Genomic DNA, 20,113 nt, shown 5'->3' on the forward strand with positions numbered 1-20,113 from the left:
TTTGGTTACTTTTTACTTTCGTATTGTTCTTTCAAAAGATTTGTTTACAACGCGGTTAAGAAAAAAAAAAAGAAAAGCCAGCAGCTTCCAGTAGTTCCAGTAAAAAAATAGCACAGCTATTGCTAGTTTAAAATAATGCCGTCAGATGACAGTAACTACCGCCTAAACTCAACTGCTAGTGCTATTAGTCTAAAGTCGGCGGAAGTTGATATCTCCCAAATCGCAGTTGGAGCAGGCGCAGCGGACCGTGAATATGCCGAATATGCCCTCCTAAGCGGTGCGTAATAATACTAATGCAAAAAAAGATCGTGAATATTTGGCGCTGTGGCAGTTTCCAGGTGTTCCCGTTCTGGATACCTTTGCTTTTGCTTCTCCGTGCACTCATTGCGCAAGTATTGCGCAGCATTCCTTAGCTAATGAGGCTAGGGGCTTTGGCTTGGCCCAATATTTCTCTATTTGGAGCTAGTGATCGCAGAGCAAATGAGAATGTTTAATAACAAGCTTTAGTTTGAGTGCGATTTCAGCGTTGTACCGTTCATCCCGTTCATCGCCGTCAGCATACCGTCAGGCTGCCGTCGGGCTTGTAATGGATTGGCTCGTCGAAAAAGTACTGTTATGCCTGTTATGCTACCGTCGAGGCTGTCCAATCCGAACACAGCACAGCCAGCTGAGCTGACGTAGTCGACGTAGTGGTTGCTTGGTTGCTGCACCCAGAGGTCTACGTTCTGTGAACTGTTTTCCCTGATGCGTAGCTCGTGCCGCTTGGCATTCCGTTACAAGATAGCGCTTGCGTGTCCGTTTAGTGTTTAGCCACGTCAGGTTTACATTACGCCCATGACAACCGAGTGCTCACGTCACTAACCGCAGCTGCCGTTCAGGCTACTTTCCCTGCGGCTTCGGGGACTTCGTGTGGCCGAGCGATGCGCTAATCGGGGATTACAGAAGAAGAAAAAACAGGAGACTCCCTCTGCACTGTCGAAGATCGACGGACATTCTTCGCCATGGAGGCGCAGTACAACCTCCGGAGCCCAGGTAAGGAGCTTTGGGGACAGCCGCGACTAATCGGGCCATCGGTGCGCGGCTCATCTGTGTCGCGTTCTTCCTTGATGACAGCCGTCAAAAGGCTCATGAGGGAGGCCAAGGAACTTCATGACGCCACGGAAGAATACTTTGCCCAACCGCTCGAGGTAAGTTTCGCCGTCCACGCACGTCAGTTCCGCCTCTCCCTTTGCCTTTTGCGTAAGCAAGTGCCGATGCATGGCGTGCCCGCCGCAGGACAACCTTTTTGAATGGCACTTCACGGTGCGCGGACCGCCCGAGTCGGACTTCGAGGGCGGGGTGTACCACGGCCGAGTGATTCTGCCGCCAGACTACCCGATGAAGCCTCCTAGCATCATCCTGCTGACGGTAAGTACACAGACATTTAGAAATTAGTACACTAACACGATCGTTTAGAGACCCTGGCATTAACAACACGAGTAAAGCTATACACACTACGTCGTGCACCTCGAATGTAAGTGGCTATACGCACTACGCAGAGAGCTCATGCCATTTGGGTCACCCTTTAAGGACGGCGCGTGTATCACTGGTGAGCACGTCAACCCACCCCCCTGCCTGCATTCACTGCTGCTGCTATTTACAAAACTTAACCCGTACACGCCACTTCGCGATGTCCAGCCGGCAACCCAAGCTCCGCTGTCCCCAATTGCACCTCCGGAAAGAGTCCTACACCATTTAATTCTGCAAAGTTTCGTCGACATTTTTTTTTTGTTTTAATTGTAAAAGAGAAATGCTGTAAATATTGCCAAATACTCAACAAAGAAAAATGTTCTAGAAAAAATAAAATGCCCACTGGGGATTGAACCGGGGTCCGCTGCGTATGGAAGCAGACATCTTACCACCATGCTACACCACTGCTTCAGAAACCTTTTGTAGCCATTAGTTTTTATACGAGTTTTGCGTAGTGCATATAGCCATTTCTGGTCGAGGTGCACAACGTAGTGCGTATAGCTTTACGCTAACAACACAATTCGAGGAATTGTGTCCGGGGTCCCTCGCTCGATATTGGTCTGGACCATTATTGAACGGCGGTGACGACCATTGTTGGATGTAATTTAGTCAGCACATCGTCTGGCCGTCACCGCAGCACTTTATTAGTAGTTATTTCATTGAAAACGGCATGGAAAGGTGTGATCGTTGAGTATTCTGTTGACCCTAGAGAATGCCTGCTTCTCCGTAATAACCCTGTAGTGATGAAAAGCAGGAGATGTGGGTTCATTGATGTGTACTGCTTGCATGCAAATTGAGCACTCGCTGATGAGATGAAAACAGCCGGAAGGTTCTTCAGTTGTCCCACAACTCCAGTGCAAGGCTCTTAACCTCGATAATGCTTTGGCGACTTGGGAGACCCGCGAGTGTGTGCACAGCCAAAGCAAAGCAAACAGCAACAAGCACATACTGGAGGCTGGACTATTGAAAGACGCCCACTTGTTCTCATGCCATCAGTGAGTATAGCGGCATTTTGGTTGTCTGTGAGCAGTGCTCATCTCGTCGACAGCTTTCTTGCCATGACATTGATTCTTAAATTTTCCAACAAAACAATTAGAAACGTTACCACACTCAGTAACAAAAAAAAACCTGCTTATTTTGAGTTTTGGGGGCATTGTTGTTAGAACGTATGTGTTCTGCTTGCAGCCCAATGGCCGATTCGAGATCAATAAAAAGATCTGCCTGAGCATATCTGGCCACCATCCAGAGTCCTGGCAGCCCTCCTGGTCATGTAAGTTGGACATTCATTCTTGTCATAAGCGACCACAAGCGACATGATAAAAGCTTTACGAGTTGGAGCTTTATGGACCATATCTTTTTAACATGGGAAACGTGTGCACCAACGCATGGGGTTTATCAGCCAGGAGCTTTTTTTCTACTGTAAGCCACAAATAACTAACCATATTTCTTGATCCGAGCGTGTACTCAGTCACCTTTGGATGTTTGTCAGTCAATGTTGTGCCATTCTGTGACTCTGACTGTGTAATTACCAGCTGCTACGTTTTTTTGCAACATGTTTTGGTATCGAAAGACTGTGGAATCAACCTTGCAGCATCAGAAATTAATGGTGGATGGGGGCTAGTAGACCTCATTCCAGTTGATCTGGCTAACTCTGGCAGGTAGTGTGACAGCATAAGTAAAGAAACATTGGGTGCGAGTTAATTTCAAACCAAGAATCACTGGAGTAGAATGTGTGCTTTCTATTTCTTTCTAATTTTTCAACCAAGGCACGTGCCTTTGGATATGTATATATTTGTGCAGTCCCTGTTGGTTAGTGTATGGGACCACTCACTCCAGTGCAAATTTAACAATTTCAAAGCAAAAACTTTGCGAACCTTGAACTCCTTTTCTGATGTGAATTACTTAATTAAAAGGATAGAAGCGCAAACAAAATAAGGCTTATAAAGGCGCAAAGACAACAGGACAGGCACAAACTCTCAACTGATTTTATTATAAACCATCGTGACTTATATACACATGCTCATTTGCCCGACTTGCATCACAACCAATCACCACTCTTACAAGCAGCCATCCAGAGAAGTCACTTCTTTTTGAAGCAGATTATGAGAAGGCGTGCTAACGCATTTGTCATCTGTCTTTTTCATATAAAACGCCTTTACAGTCTCTCTCTCTCGGTTGCCTTTAAAAACTTTGTTGCATTCAAACCAGGTTTACAGCCAGCACATCTCCTGCAGTGGTCTGCGAGGTGTCCCCCCCCCCACATTGTTTTGCACGGAAAGATTATGCCCTCGTGCTCTATCGTTAAAACAGCAGCCAGTTTGCCTGATGTAAACTTTTCCACAACTTAGCGGTATCTCGTATATGACATTGCTGACACATTCAGTATGCTGCACTGCGTGCTTCTTAGAACAGAGTGATTTTCTTCGCCGTGTCAGCATCGGACAGATTTGAGAGAGTTTACAAGGGGCCGAGAAGACAATGTTTACATCAAATTTACTGGCTCTCTTTTTAATGTTGTGGGATACTTTATGCCAGTACAGAATCACGTGTACGTGTCTTTTATCTTTCTTTGTCTGGCTGTACCTTTGTAGGTTAGTTCTTTTTGTTTTTTAAAAAAAGCTCTGACAGCAGCTCTTTTTTTTCTTTTTTTTTTAAGAAAAAGCAGAAGATAAAACCGAGAAAGAGATTATAGAGGCGTTTTATATAAAAAAGACAGATGACAAATGCATTAGCACGCCTTCTTTTTATCTGCTTCAAAAAGAGGTCACTTTTCTGGATAGCTGCTTGGGGGGGGGGGGCAAGGGTGGTGACTGTTTGTGATGAAAGTCGGACAAATGAGTGTGCGTACATAAGTGACGATGGTTTCTAATAAGATCAGGTGAGAGCTAGCGCTTGTCCTGTCGTTTTTGTGTCTTCATTGTCCTCGTTTGGTTCACGCCTTTTAATTCAGAATGAACCAACTCGCTCAAACCCAAGTTTCAGTGAATTCCTTCTTTATGGACAACTACTTTAAGTGAGAAAAAAAAAATGGTCTGCAACTCCTTTGACTGAATTTCTGTGTGTTGTGTTTTGCAGTATGCACAGCACTTCTGGCTATCATTGGTTTCATGCCAACACACGGGAGCGGAGCTATCGGTTCCCTTGACTACAGCACCGAGGAACGGAAACAGCTGGCCAAAAAGTAATGACGATTTTCTCGTTTTCAACGTGGGTGAAAGTTGTCATAGAAATATCCCAAAGAATGTTTTCTGCTGGTGCAAAGCTAGGGTTATGTTTCACAGTTTACTTTCAAAGTGCCAGACAGGGTGAACTTAAAAATAAAAAGAAGAAGAGCCAATAGGCTGATATTATTGGCATATGTGCAATTTTAGAAGATAATAGTGGATTCACGAGCAGTGAAGGCCCGGAAGGGAGAGGGTGAACAGGGGCTGAAGATTCTTCGACTTGATAACTCATCTCTGAACCGGGTGGAAGACAACACTCCAAAGGACACGGACGAATGGCGAAGAAACTAGTCTGTTCCTTTTGATACCACCCTTTCTTTTCTGCTTAAAAGTTACAACATGTGGGGCATGAAAAGATGAATGAGAAGTAACCTGCAAAGTTTGGTTGCATCAGCATCATGGTTCGCTTCACCTTTCTGTCCAGCCCTTTAAGTTTGCCCGTTTTCCACACTCGCCCTATCCATAAAAAACTGGAGTAGTCTTTCTGAAAATGTTGTTACTCTCTCAGATGTGATATCATTTAAACCAAGTTTTGAGGAGCATATTTGTTAACATGTTCTTTATGCGATGACTTGTATCTTGAATAATTGTTTTTGTTGCACTTGTTGATGCATTGAGTTGTGAAAAGAGTATTTATTTATCTTGATCGTAATGCCTTTCATATTATTTAATGTCATTATATTTCTAGAATTGGACAGATCTCTTGTTATCACTGTTGTATATATATATGTATATAGGCAGAGCATCTGTCACTAGTTAAAATATTTCTTAAATGGATGTATTGCTTTCCTTGCCTGACCACAAAGTTGTGTGTGCCCTCAGGTCCCAGGCTTGGAGCTGCCCCAGCTGCGGCCCTGTGGCCCGTTTGCTCAAGGAGCCCTCGGAGAGCCCCGACGACAGGGAAGCCGCTGACAAGGAAGACAGGGCTCTGGCTGCACAAATCACTTTTAAGGTGCATATATGCCAACGTTTACAACTCTCAGTTAGCAGTTTACTTCAAAGAAACTTTCACAGCAGAAAAGAAATATCATATTTGTTCTAATGCAGGTTGACTTTTCAGAATCGTTACTTAAATATTAGAGATTGATCTATAATTACGAGCAAGCAAAACATCCAAATCCTTTGAGCTAACACAGATGCTGCCCGACATCAGCCACTTCTTCCAGCATGCCAGTGCAAAGCAGCGAAGCTCAGCACAGACCTCGATGCGACGCAGTGAAACTTGACGCGCACAGATTACAAGCATGCCACATGAGGGTGCTGCAGTTATGAAACTCCAAATAATATGCAAAATTAAATTTAGCGCAACCGGAGAAAACAAGCCACTGAGCATGGCCAATATGTGTGTACATTCTAGAGAAAGAAATGGAGAGGTGAATGGGTTGTCTCAAAAGCCTCAATCCCTTTGAAGCCTAGTTTAAAATCATGCCTGTCTGTGCAAAAACGGGGAAGAAGGCCGGGAAGAGAAAGGCAATGAGCGAGAGATTATTATGTATATTAATATGATAGGCGTTAAGGAGCTTGTGTCGCAGAAAAGCCGGTTTTGGTGGCATGACGCAAAAATCCTGATTGGTCGATAGTGTCATGGCGTCACAGCCATATGACCTCGTGCGAGAATTTCAGACAACCCACAATGCTCACATGAAATGTGACGTCATGCGTGGAATAAAAGTGAATTAAAGGTGGTCGCATGTTTGAAATGATTTCACTTTACAAAGTAATTTATTTGCCTTAAAGAAAATTTTGGAGAATTTTAGGCGGGATTTGAACCCCTGACCCTTCGATTGCGAGCCAGACACGCAACTGACCAGACCACACAAGGCACGTTCACACGGTGAATGAGAAGGCGATGCGAACAGGGTGCGATAACACTATCACGTTCCACTCTTAAAGCTGAAGCTTAAATTTCCTTAAAGTTTTTCATATGGATGTTCAATGGGACTGGCATTTGTTAACGTAACAGCCAGGAAAAAAAATATTAACCAAGAATGTTTTTTCAAGACTCTACTGATAAAGTCTGAGTTCAGGGATTCCTTGGTATGAAACAAAGGGCACCATTAGCAAGGAGATGGAAGAAACTACTTTGTACGAACTTGGGTACAACAGATGAGCCACGATGGGCACAAAAGTTTGTGTTTTGGAAGCGCTACCTAGGTCACTGCAGCTCAGTGAAGCCAATGGGATCTATACTGCATCCCGCAAGTTGTCTGCTTTACTGGCAAAAGCATAGGCACAGGGCATGGAGGTAGAAAGAAGAGGAGGCAACATACCGGCTCAAGCCAGCCAAACGAGAAAATCCTAAGTGAAGCCAGAAGTAGAGGCCACTGTTGGTGGAAACGCACCCTACGGTGACCAAAGACTCTGTTGGCGCCAAATCAGCTGTCCTTTCCGTCCAATAGTTTCTTCTGGTTTCGGTCATCGTTGGGGGTATGTCCCTCCAAACCGGAAGTCTCCCCCGGCATCACCTCTGGTGGCGCCACGTTGCCTCCATAAGCTTCCTACCTCCATGGCGCAGGGGCATGGTTTTCGAGATCGTTTTCTGGTCGCAAGTGCTCGTACACGCAAAGCCTTTTGCAAAGCTACGTTTTCGTTTCCATGCCTTTGGCAGGCTCTGAAGACGACTTCTGTGATGGAGTATGGCTTTATTGCTCGAGTGAGTGCTCGCGGTCACTCGTGCCGTGCTTACACACACTTCGTTCCAAAATCTCCTGACTGGCAATTTATGAAAGTGGTGGATTCAGTTGTCGGCTAGCTGGGCTGTCATTCTGCAAACCGATTGGATCTGTTGAGCAAAAAGAAGTGCACTTCAAAAATCGGCTGATCACAGGAAGAGAATTGGTAAAATGTTTCACAAACAAACACAAAACAGAACATAGCAATCTGGAGCAGTGTTGTCATATCTCAAAGAGATGTACAGTATCTCTAAAATATTTAGACGAATATGTCCAACATGTTTTTTTCAGTAAAATTTGTCCGACATTCTTTCAGACACTGTGTTATGATAATACAATATTCCGACTACAAAATTTGATATTTTGAAGCCAACAATTTATTCCATAACTGCTAGGTGTCGCGAGCTATTGCCGATTATTAAATTGTGGAGCTATTATGCATTCACTCGCTCGTTGGGGTTTGTTAGGTGCTTTCAGCTGCTAGGGACCGCAATTAGTTTCTGATCTAACCTATTGTCAGAGATAATCACACTTTAAGAAAACGGGCCCTATCAGTCTCAAATTAGTGCTCTTTCTTTTCCTGGGGCTTGCAAGAGGCCCCTTTATTTGTAGTTGCTTTTGTTGTGCCGTAGAAATCACTCACTTTATTGTGCATATTGCATGTTTTTACAAAGATGCAACTTGTGTTGGACGTATATTCTCAAAATTGCAGCACACGGAATTACCTGAATAAGGAGTTCAAAATGTTGAAATTCTTTATTGTCCCGTGGACAGAGGATTTTTATCAAAGTGGAAAAGGAGGGCATTGAGGGCTATCTGACATACTATATTTAACTAAACAATTTTGATACAGGGAAGCTATGGCAAATCAGTGTTCCTTTCTTATGGCCGTTTCTTAGTGTTAGCTAACAGCAGCCCAAAATGTTGTTTCATGGTTGCGAGAAATAAGGTGAGCAAAGCACCTGGCGATGGACGGATAAAACAAATCTTTTTTTGTATTTAATTACTAAAGGTCCTTTTCTTAGGCTTCATGGTCTGTTTTTAAAAAATCCATGAAAGCTGCAGTATGATGCGGTCTGTCCAGACGAGTTGTACAGCCAGGGAGACATAATATGAGGAAAACGTCACGATAAGTCGATTAACCAACTAAGATTTGTTGATAAACATTTCAATTAGTGAAGATAAACATATGGTTCTAATTGAAAACTCGCTGAGGTCATTGAACACCACCAAGTCGGTACATTTCAGAAAGACTTGGAGCATGTGGGACTTGCAATAGTGACTAAAGTTACAACTCATGCAACAGGCACAAGGCTGGAGGTGTGAAAACATGCCCACGTGGATTTTTCATCCCTTATCTTTTGCATTTTTGCACCACGCACCACCAGCCCCCTATAATATGTCCCCTTGGCCGTATAACTCACTTGCACCGATGGCATTAATGTACTTTTCAGTTTTTTTTTTCAAATAAATCTGCAAAGCCTAAGAGAAACCTCTATATCGACGCGTGCAAACAATTGCGCTCGTAGAAACTAGTCGTGGACCGAATCTACCAAACTTCAAATTTGGCAAAGATTTTAAAAATATTCGGCAAACACCTGCACACACACGAGAATGGGACGGGGCCGCGGGGCCATGGATTGCAAATGGACGCTGTGCGGTCGTGCAGTTACCATCGTACAGTGTAGTACTACCAGCGGTTACATCGAGGTGTGGAGTATATGGTAACTGTGTTTGTCAGCCTTTGTGAGTGTGGTTCTCTTCAATATTTTCTGCCTCAAGAACAGAGGATCGACCTGGAATTGATGCAGTTTACTGCACAAGTGACAAATTATGCAGGACTTTCTGGATAACTTGATTCTCATTTGACATTTGCAGTGATGCACTAACAGTGGTAGTGTGCAAAAACAAAATATCATTTCTTTTTAATTAGCATTATTTCGCGATTTTCATCTGTCCGCTTTAAACTAAACACAGAACTATTATGTTGAATTTTGCACATCCGACATTCCTAACTCCTAAACGTCTGCGTGTGTCCTAACATCAGAAACCGGAATTTTAAAAAGTTAAAAACGAGACGTTGCAAATATGAGATGCATACTTGCATGCAAGGCTAAAGTGACTCAAATTTTTAAAAAAGACATGCATCTTCACAATAACATTGCTATATGTTCTGGTGAAGGCTCAGCAGCCGTTGCATTCATTTTCGTGCTCGAGACGGTGACTCGTAGAGAAAGTAAGAACACGGTGTTACTGCTTTTGTTTCAACAATGTATGTACGTTAGTGATGCAAAACTATCAATAAATCGGCTATCAATAGTTTTTCCAAAACTATCGATAGTGTTGCTGAACTATCGATAGTCGACTATTGATAGTACTATCGATAGTCGACTATTGATAGTGTTTCAATAGTCGACTATCGGTAGTACTATCGATAGTTTTTCTATAGTTTTTCGGTAGTCGACTATTGATAGTGCTATCGATAGTCGACTATCGAAAGTGCTATCGATAGTCTTTTGGTAGTCGACTATCGATAGTAGTATCGATAGTACTATGGATAGTTTTTCCATAGTTGACTATCGATAGTTTTCGATAATCAAAACCACCCAACCTGATTATCACACCACTTCTGCAAAAAGTCACTGTAAAATTACCTGTAAACACACAAAAATGGCACCGATAGAATTATCTTGTAGAATATCACCTTATTTAGTAACAACTGTGTCAATATGCATTTAAAAAAAAACAAAAAAACCTAAAAGCTTTTTTTGCCCGGAAAAACAAAATATCAACTTTTAGGTCTGGCAACAATGTATTTTTGCCGACTCTTTAGGAAAGTTCGGCAGAAATTCAGCGGCGAATTTTCGATTCGGCAAAAGTTTGGCCCATAACTAATAGAAACTTGAATAATGTGCAGTCACCTCTTATAAAGCCTATGACAAAGTTTAACGCACTAGACAAGCAAATTAATTTGGCTGTCTAGTCTATGCAAAACAAAATTTAAATAATTATTCTGTACGCAAAACAACACAGAGCACAAGCAAGCAATTGCCAGTTAAGGTTGTGTCATCAAAGCTACTAGTATGCAGAAATATGCTTATCCTAGGCAACAGCCGAGGCAGCAAGGATTGGTGTTAGTCTAACCTAAATAAGTAAAATGTGAAAAAGTGCCAAAGCCACGTTTGTGCTAACTGTCACACAGTGTACATAATAGTATCCAGAATTTAAAAAAATGCCTCATCAAGAATTTAACCTGTCACGTAGCTGCACCTAGACTGGACGTAACCATGTGTCATCTTCCGACAGGATGCGGGCGAGAGACCCAGCACACCGAATGAGGCTGCCGCCAGCTCGGAGCCAGCACCGCCGCCCCAGGAGCCGAAGCCAGCAGCTGAGACAACAGAAGCCAACCAAGAGGAAGCGCCCGAAGCAGTGCGTCGCCGCATGGCAGCTCAAATCTTGGCACGCCGTGCCGAGCGTCTGTTTCAACAGCAGCAAGTCGCGGCCAACCGTGAGCAGGTGCCGCTGGCAGCGGTGACGGAAAATGGCACCGCCACAAGCACTGCGGGAAACGACAACATGCGCCTCGCGTATAGCGCTACCATGTGGCTTCTCGGAAGTGCATTTGTGGGACTACTTATCCGAAGGCTCTTTTTCCTGTGATTGCCTCGGCAGAAGCTGTCTGACATGTCCGTGCACGTGAGCATGGATATTACCCACTGTACAAAGCAGAAATCAGAATGAACTGGTCAACTTTCTCCGCCATCCGGAAAAACTGGAACTGGTATCTCTCCCACTATCCCTAGGGGTGGGAACTATGAGCTATGCACTAGACTGGCGAGGAGGTTCAATAAAGTGCACACAACACGTAAAACCGAGCTTGTTCTGATATGACTTTTTTGCGTAACACCAAGGTGCATTCGTTGGACAATTTTTACATTAGTGCGCTTCCCTCGTATAATGATGGTCATCTGCAACTGGCCAAATGTGGCATCAGTGCGCTCTAAGAATTTACTTGTAGGGAATGAGATGAGTACTACATATTACCATATTGTTTAAAAAACATATGCAAAAGAAAAATATAAACCAATTTTAAGCCTAAATGGAAAAAAAGAAATTAAATAAAATAAATTTACAAACATTTTTTTTTTATATGGCTAGATTTATGGTGCGAAACGAATTTGGAGTTGGCGCCTGCAGGAGCCCGCGGAAAAGCGGCTACTGGCAGTCACGTGACTGGCCTCTAGTTACGTGATGTACTCTATTCACCCTTAAGCTGAGACTAGAAGCTCCACCTCCAGCGTGAGCTCGCTGGCTTCGGCAGTGCTTTGGTTGCATGTGCTTGCGCATTCGCACTTGTGTTAGCAAGGTCGGAAAGCTCGTGCTGAAGGCGGAACTTTTAGTCTCAGCTTAAGAGTGAATGGAGTATAGACCTGTGCACCGCCGTGCTGCGCCACCGCCACTGCAAGTTACACCAGAGCCATACAGCGCCGCCGCTGAAGTTCCCAGAACCGCTACGCCACAGCCGCTGCCATACGCTGAGGTTGAGCATGCTGCTGGCTGAATGCATTTTTTTTCTTTTTTTTGCAGGAGGTAATTTAAATATTGTTTCAAATCAAGAAAAAAAAAAAACACCTTCACGAGTTTTATTTAATCAAAAAATTAACAAATCCGAAAAAAAGTCATCATCATTATCATTACTTAATGACTTTTCTCCACGCCGCTGCCGGAAGGAAACACTGGCGTGCCACCACCGTGAATTTCTGATGGGCGCACAGGTCTATCACGTGGTGCTTGCGCCTTTTCAGGAGCTTCCTATGGGCTCCAAAAGCTACTTAATAATCTTTGTTCTAAGAAACAAAGATTAATAAGTAACTTTCAGAGCCCAAAGGAGCGAAAGAGTGCAAGCACCACGTGACTATAGTGGCCAGTCACGTGACTAGTAGCCGCTTTTCCGCAGGATTCCACTACAAATTCGTTTCATGCCATAAATATGGCTTTAGAAAAGAAAATTTCATAAATTTATTTTATGATGTTCTTTTTACATCCAGGCTGTTTAAAACATTTTTTCCTATGCATATGGTTTCTAAGCTAGACACATTTACATTCCACTGTCCTAATAAAATTTGACACTAGCTTTTTAATCATGCAAGCAAAACATGAGAAACCAGTGATTAAGGTGTCTGCACTCTGGGCACATGTGGCCGTCACTCGCTTGTTTCATACTTGGAGTTGTTCCTGGGACACTGCCAAATAGCGGGTTCCCAGGTAAACGAGTACAAAATTCACGAGGCAGCTATCGCACGTTTTAACTGCTGTGCCAGATAAGCAGTGGTTGACTGTACTATGGCTGTTTGATCTTCCTCGATAGCGTAGTTGGTGACCAGATTGCCTTTGGGTATGGTACTACCCTCACCCCGCACTGCCCCAAGCAAAAACCTTAGGCAAATGGAAAATTAAAAACTGGCTTTCAGCTCTATTCATTCTCGTCTACAGAGTCGGCAAACACAACATTGTGAGGAGAGATTTAACACATTTAATGAGGGGTGACACAATGAGAGAACTTGTGTATAACTATCTGTCATTTCATCATGGCTGTGTATATTGTATTCCGTTTCGTACCTAGTCTACAATGCTATCGGAGCTATTGGTATGAGCGCATGGTTTAATTTAGCATCTTATTTGCACGAGAGCACACTTACATCAAGTGTCTGCGGCTTTAGGAGTGTTATACGCCAAGTATGAAACGAAATGCAGTTGAACCTCGATTTAACGGAGTCACCGTGACCCGCTAGTTATTTCATATAATCGGGAATTTCGTAAATTCGAGAAAGACACTTTTTCGGGCATAGCATGCTGGGGAATCCGAATTTGTTCGTTAAATCAAGTTTCGTTAAATCAAGGTATAACTGTACTATACAGTGACGGAGGTGAAAGCTTGAATGGGGTTTTTGGTTGGCTTGGGAATAGGGTCACATTTATGGATACAACAAACAGATTTTGTACAGCTTTAGATTCTGTCTTACTTACAAATGAGTTTCAGTGTAACAAACTGCTAAACCTAGAGCAAACTATCAAATGTCAATTGTTAAGATTCTATCCGACCAGAGAGAATGTCGGTTGGTGGCTCTTGTGTGCCGAAAGGATGCATCCATCCCAGCCCCTTGATGTGACTGAGGGGAGCCCAACGAAAACCACATGGCCTGCCTCTCCTCTCCCTCCTCCCAACGGGGGGTGGGGAGGGGGATTGGCAGCAAGCTCCTCCAGACATTGGCTTGGTGTAGCCATGGATGTCGGCTTGTTCCTGCTGCCAATTATTTTGCTCCTGCCACTGCCTGTGTGGCCTGCGCAGGTCAATGACTCCTCACTGGGGCTCAGTATGCAAGGATCAGGTGCGTACCTTTGCTGTTTTTGACGATTATCACACTAGACTATTCTGTTCCCACTTGTGTTTCTGGTAGAAGTATTTGGGTGAGACATATTACATGTGCACTGCGTGACACTTTTAGCATGAACACGACTTGGGCACTTTCTCAGATTTTACTCTGGAAGGGTACTGGCAGGCGTAAAGATTTACCACTTTGGTTGGTACCCCAAATGAAAAGTTTCCACCGCTATAGTAGTCTTTATAACAGTCCTTCAATACTGAGAGAGAAAAAAAATGGCGATGGCTTGTTCAGACTTAGTGTCGTAGGGTGTACTACTACGCAGTGTTCAGGTGATATACGAAGATCTTATCTATTTCGAGAATTATCACCCCCAAATAGGTGGTGATGACAGCTTGAACTCGGAAGAAACTTTGTACTAATGCTGTGATGTGATTGGTCAGAGTAATTTTGGAGCAGTCAACTACACTGCAATCCTCTTATAACAATACCGCATATAACAATGTACTGCTGATAACAATCAGTTTCTAGAGTAGAAACGCTCGGTCTCTAATCCAGGTACAACAATAATCTGTTATAACGATTGAATTTGCACTGTGCTAATTTTAGATCACAAGCACATCTACTTCTTTCTTATTTTCCCTGCTGCAAATGTTGTGTTAAGATTTACGTGTCAGCCTGTTCAGCTAAAATATTGCCTTCTTTGCTTTCCCACTCCATACAACACCACACAGCATCAGCATAGATGCAAATGGTATTAACTTTAGATTATGGAATCAGAGGTAAACCAAGTAGTACTAATATTAGAGTAGAATAATTTTGAGTAGTGCAAAGTTGAATGTTTCATTCCAAGTTCTAATCTTCGTGACTTTGTGTTCCGTTACAAAACTCGTGGCAGAATAGGTTGTACCTCGTTTCTCTGCTGTCTTTATCTGTTGCTTGTATAAACAGCTGTGATCCGAAACTGTTCCAGTATAGGCCTATGCACATTTGCCCCCCTCTTGCTAATCGAACACACTTTCAATGCTGGTGCTTGTTTTGTGTTTTTCCTTCGTCCATGTAGTGTGTCTGCTTGTGCATATCAGTACTTAAGCTATGGCTGTTTCTGGATACAATAAATAAATAAATACATAAATAAGGTTGAAGTATAACTGCGATTCATAACCAAGTTTAAAAAGAAAAAAAAAAATCTTTTGGTTTTTAAAAACGCACATCAGTGGCATACTTCACCTAGACAGTTCTGGGGCAACACAAAAGCAGCATGTGGGTGATAAACATTTTTTTTTCTTAAGAAACATACAGGTTATCCATAACTTTCCATTTGTTCAATGCAAAACCTATTTTATTTAAACTATTTGTAAACGACTTAATTTTCGCGAATCAGGCAAAAGTTGAAAATTTGAAATTATTCGCGGGTTCTGATTTTCGCGAATCAAGTGTAGCTTCCGTAGCGTTCACATATTGCCCGAATTGTTCGCAGGACTTATTTTTCGCGAATTGTAGGCCATTTGTGAAATTCGCGAAAATTAGGTCCTCGCGAAAATTTAGTCGTTTACAGTGTCTGAAAATTAAAATAAGATACTCCGCAGTGCAGTTTAGCAAGGGATTTAAAAATCCTTTCATTGGCAAAACATATAATTTCTTGAATCTTGAGTATGAAAGAAATGTTACAACTAATGACACTCCAGCGGTTCTATTTTTATTATTTGCTGTAAGGCAGCAAGTCGCCACATCAGTTTTTCTTTTTAATACCTGGTTCACATGCATGCATTACACTGATCAAAAGGTGTACTTTTCACCTTGGTACACTACCACACTGCTGGAAAGCGACGTGTTCAAGAATGGATTGTCCACTTCACAAGTGTTGCTTTTCTGCAGTGCACAAGTGTCCGGTGAGAAGCACACTCAATGGAGCTAGCTAGCTTGCATTCCCAACATAATGAGAAATATGGCATAGCTTCAGAATAGTGTCAGTTTTCATTACGAAAGTCAAATTTAATGGCCGTTTATCAAATTTATATCCAAATATCTTGAAAATTTTTAGAAGCTTACCATAATGACACGGCAACATGGTAGAGAAGCTATTATTTTGGGTAGTGTGAAAAAGTTATTAACTTTTGGCACAATGTTTGCACCTACTCCTCACATTTTGGTAAAATGTGGAAGGGTGAGCACTTAAAACAATTTGGGTAAATGCTGCAGCAATCACATCACTTCTAATAGTACAGGTTTGCGATCAATGCAAACAAGTCATGACTAAACGTTGAAGATTTGCTACCATATAAATTGAAAGACGTTTTTAGAACATTTTCATATATGTCCGTAGTAGCTTCATACGTAAGAATATACCTAGGACATTCTCGGCACACTTCATTGCTTGATGGAATGCACTGGCAACATGCATAAAGTGAATGTTGGTTGTCGTCCAAGAACTTTCTTTGCCTCTTCACCTTATTTTTGGCAGACTGTAGCAGACTCCAAAAAAGATTACAAACTTAATAATCCAATCTCACCAGCGAGCAAAGCAAGCGAGCTGTCTCGTGCTCTGCCATCTGCCTCCTGTGGACTAGTTATGGCAGTATCATACGTGTGTGAATTGCTTGCTTAGTGAGATGAGTCTGTTGTCTTAAAAAGATTTGAAACTTCTCTGTGAGTACCTCAATCTCGTCTACCTTGAGATGAAGTCGTGTTGGACAACTTGGCGCTAGTGTGAATTAAGTGAACAAAAGATGTTATGCTGGCGAGAAGATGGTGTGGAAATGGGCCATGCAGGGGAGAGGCCTTTGCTGGAAGCCCTCTTGGAACAAGGACTGCTTCAGGTTCCCCATCTGTTGCGTCAGCAAGAGGCTCGTGCCCAGGAGCTATGGAGAGCCTTGGACCAACGGTTGCAGCAGCAAGTGGATGCAGTCGAGGCACGCCTCTCATTGCGTCTTGAGAGCCTCAAGAGTGACCTGGCCAAGGTAGGCACTACTTTTGTCACTTGACCGCAGTTTCTTTTTCCTGGGACAGGGAACGACATAAATATATGTGGTCACTCTACTTAAAGCTCGCATTCATTTAGTCTTTGAAGTTCTCAAGTGTGCACAATATACTTTGTTTCATCTTAATTCCGGATACCACTGGCATTTTGGTGGGACCAATCAGACAGCATCACAAGGTGCACCAACCCGAGACTGTGGTAAGAAAAGGGAAACATCAAGCAGTTGAAGAGACAGAAAGAAAGAGACAAGGCAATGTCTCAAACTAAGCTGCTTTTCTTATCAGTTTCAGGTATAATTCATCATGGTTAACCTTCACCAGCTCGCCCGCATGCCTATCATTTTTTCCCCAACATAGTGTTCATAATATTTCTATACATGTTCTTTCACCACTGAACTAATCATGTATAGGGAAGGCCCATTGACTTTACACTGTCTGATTGGTTCCATCAGCTCGTAGCATTGGCTGCGTCCAGAAATAAGTTGAAACGAAATAGAAATAGACTTTTGGGCACTACTAGGCTCATGGTGGAGTGGAAGATATGCTTTGGCTGGTCAAATTGTTTATTGACTTCCATTGCATGTTGCTGCTGTGAGTGAGAATATAATTATGCAAGAGCTGATTTGTTTTGTCAGCTCACAGCTTTGCTTTATTGTCAGCTTAGGGTGGGCTTAGTATATATACTAAGTACAAACAAAGAAAATAATTGTGTCTGCTTTTGATCATCCAGTCAATATATGCATTTTGTCAGCAAGTGGCACCAGAAGCCACCACTGCCATGAGGACAAAGGGTGAAAGAACTACGATGTTTACAACAAAAAATCTTCTCCCAGAAGATTACCCTTCTGTTGCAAACACATTATCTCAAACAGAACTACATTTTAAAGTCTCCTCTGTCTTGAAACGTCCAGAAAAACTGCATAAGGGCAGACACGCAGGGTACAGCCTAACTTGACATATACTACAAGTACATTGCAAGTGCTCTGATGCCATGTGGATTTTGACTTGCATATTTAAGGGTGTTGTTGATTTCACTGATGCAAGAGGCAGACAACCAGCTTTGCTGTCCCTTTTGTACTACTAGCAATGCTCACGGTGCTGAATGTTGTTTGATGTGCGGTCCGGGGCCTCGAACAGGGCCTTGCGTTGCAAGAGTTGCTGCGCGAAGACTTTGGGCAGCTGCAGCGGGAGCAGCTCTCGTGCCGACACTGGAACCGCTGTCCCGAAATTGGTGCCCAGAACGGAGTGCAGCAGGGACTGCGCAGAAGCCTCGGCTCGCTTCAGGGAACCCTGAACCAGTTGCAGTATAACGTCACAGCCCTGCTTGCAGACTCCAGGTGAGCACAAGCCAACCACTGGCACCAGTGTCATGATTTATCTCTTTCATCTGAGTTGCAGAGGTGGATAAAGTTTGATAATTTTTGCTGAAAGTTTAGAACGATTGCCATATTTTAAATTTACTCGGGGAGGAGATACTGTTTGTGAACAAAGCCTGTCATCTACTTTCCCATAGAGCACACATACAGCTAATCATTGCGTTCTACATAATAGCTGTAGTGAATAACAAGGTCGAAAAAACTATTCTCCGCAATAATACAATATGTGCAGATACCTTTTTAGGGCGAGGGCGCTATCTCTATCTCACAAGCCGCTGGGCTCCTGTCGGTCACAATGATTGATTGTTCTTTGTAATTATATATATATATAATATAATATATAATGTGCTGGATGTGCTGCACACTAGCAGTGTGCCTTTCTTTGTCTGACATGGGTGTGATCGGCGGTGCGGTTCCAGGTACCTTCGCAACCAGTCCCAGGGAGCGGTAACGCGAAAACACCTGGTCGAAGCGTTGGGCAACCTAGAACAGCGACCTAACCACCTGCAACTATCCTGCGTGTCAACCACCCCTCGAGAGCCGCAACTGCCAGTCGACTGCTGGGACATGTTGCAGGGAAGGGGTCGCAACATCTCCGGAGTCTACCGCATCCGTCCCCTAAACTCGCCCGAGCCTCTGTTTGTCTACTGTGATATGGAGACTGATGGTGGAGGATGGACTGTGAGTGTTGATTGTTTGTTTGTGCATCTTCAGCACACTGCAAGTACGTACAGTGTGCCATACATGTTTCAACAAACCCAAATATTGTCCAATCGGCATCCAGCACATGAATGACTTTCTGCCTGCAGTTGTAGGACGATTGCATATATTTGTTTCATTCCCATCACAAATATATGTAATTGAGGCATGTGTAAATAGCTGATTTGGGGTTTGAAGCAGAGTTAGTGGTTTTGGTTAAATATCTCCAAATTTAATATTGAATAGTTTCTCCAGGCCTTGCCCTCACTAAACACAGCTGAGCTCGTGAAGGTTGTTCCCAAGTATGCGCTTGTCGATTACTAAGCTAATTTTAGTCTAACCATATTAACTGTTGCCTCAGAAGGTCCAATGCCTGCATTGGGATGTCAAGTAAATGACAGATTTGATGTGCAATTAAACCTATAGAGGTGTCCAGCTTTACCTAATGGGGGAGATTTATAATACTTCTTGTTATATGCAAATAACCTTTCTTCAATCTCGAATTAAAACAATAGTCACGAATGATGTGAATGCAGATTGTCAGGGCACCTCTCTTAACATATACTCTTGCATAATAGCCAATTTCTGAAAAGTTTACTGGAATGCAGATACCAACATTCACAAAGTTTTCGTTTCTTGTTAAATACATTAGGCGCGTGTGCACCATTCCACTTCAAAAGTGTGCTTTTCTCCTAAGCACGCAACTGCGATATTCACACTTTTTGAAGGGCAAACCACGCTGGGTTAGCCTCGTTGAGCGCGCTTCTTACCGAGCACCGATGCAGCGTGGAGGAGCAACAACTGCGGAAGTGGGCTCTGTGGGTGTTGCTTCTCCGCAGTGCACCGGTGCTCAGTATGAGGCGCTCTCTACGAAGCTAATCCGGTGCAGTTTGCACTTCGAAAGGCATGAATATCGCGGTTCATCTTGCAGCGAGTATTCTATAGTGTATTATTTGAAACAGCCATTGGAACATGCAAGCAATCCTATTGATTTGTTTAATTTGCTCTGGCTGTGAAACATCAGTTGGATATGTCGTACCAGCGCAATGGTGAGAGAACATTTGACGAGCATAGGTAGGGACAATAAAGTGGAAATAAATTTCTCATCTGCAGTGGAGACATCGGGTGCCCCTTGAAGCAGACTGATTTCCCACTGTCTAAACATCTATACATCAAATTTTACTTTTGTTTTACTGATCCTGCAAACTACGCCCTTTCATGTCTGCTACTGGAAATGACCTGATTAAAAAAACTCATCAGTTTATGAA

At 43.1% G+C, this 20,113-nt stretch overlaps 2 protein-coding genes and 1 long non-coding RNA gene across 4 annotated transcripts in view; 2 read left to right on the forward strand and 1 right to left on the reverse strand.

The window, feature by feature from the left end:
* The first annotated feature begins 188 nt into the window (after positions 1–188).
* LOC115332614 (ubiquitin-conjugating enzyme E2 J1) lies at positions 189–11,279 on the forward strand. Of its 2 annotated transcripts, none has more exons than XM_029995020.4 (8): positions 189–277; positions 868–1,032; positions 1,114–1,187; positions 1,276–1,407; positions 2,695–2,779; positions 4,585–4,690; positions 5,556–5,685; positions 10,712–11,279. In XM_029995020.4, exons 2-8 carry the CDS (start codon positions 1,002–1,004, stop codon positions 11,066–11,068), a joined length of 915 nt encoding a protein of 304 aa, XP_029850880.3. In that variant the 5' UTR covers positions 189–277; positions 868–1,001; the 3' UTR covers positions 11,069–11,279. The 2 variants fall into 2 exon arrangements, with proteins under 2 accessions (XP_029850880.3, XP_040061329.2); XM_040205395.3 differs by having other exon boundaries at positions 200–277; positions 879–1,032.
* On the reverse strand, positions 7,439–17,951 carry LOC121836725. Its single transcript, XR_006077952.1, has 3 exons — positions 17,865–17,951; positions 16,449–16,791; positions 7,439–7,515 (listed from the first exon to the last, which is right to left on the reverse strand). It is a non-coding gene; the product is annotated as an uncharacterized LOC121836725 (long non-coding RNA).
* Positions 13,655–20,113, forward strand: part of LOC8038631 (angiopoietin-related protein 7) — a 21,700-nt gene continuing 15,241 nt past the window's right edge. The window contains exons 1-4 of the mRNA XM_029992344.4: positions 13,655–13,797; positions 16,564–16,751; positions 17,908–18,107; positions 18,566–18,827. Of these exons, the coding sequence (XP_029848204.3) occupies positions 13,692–13,797; positions 16,564–16,751; positions 17,908–18,107; positions 18,566–18,827 (756 nt within the window). The 5' untranslated portion in view covers positions 13,655–13,691. The remainder of the gene's footprint in view (positions 13,798–16,563; positions 16,752–17,907; positions 18,108–18,565; positions 18,828–20,113) is intronic.

Source organism: Ixodes scapularis, unplaced genomic scaffold (assembly GCF_016920785.2).
Source record: "Ixodes scapularis isolate PalLabHiFi unplaced genomic scaffold, ASM1692078v2 PGA_scaffold2__306_contigs__length_199485367, whole genome shotgun sequence".
Classification (NCBI taxonomy): Eukaryota; Metazoa; Arthropoda; class Arachnida; order Ixodida; family Ixodidae; genus Ixodes; species Ixodes scapularis.

Coding starts and splice junctions, on each gene's coding strand:
- LOC115332614 (XM_029995020.4), top strand. CDS start 1,002: ATGGAGGCGCAGTACAACCTCCGGAGCCCAG. Junction 1,188..1,275: donor ACTTTGCCCAACCGCTCGAG/GTAAGTTTCGCC, acceptor TGCCCGCCGCAG/GACAACCTTTTTGAATGGCA. Junction 5,686..10,711: donor CTGCACAAATCACTTTTAAG/GTGCATATATGC, acceptor ATCTTCCGACAG/GATGCGGGCGAGAGACCCAG.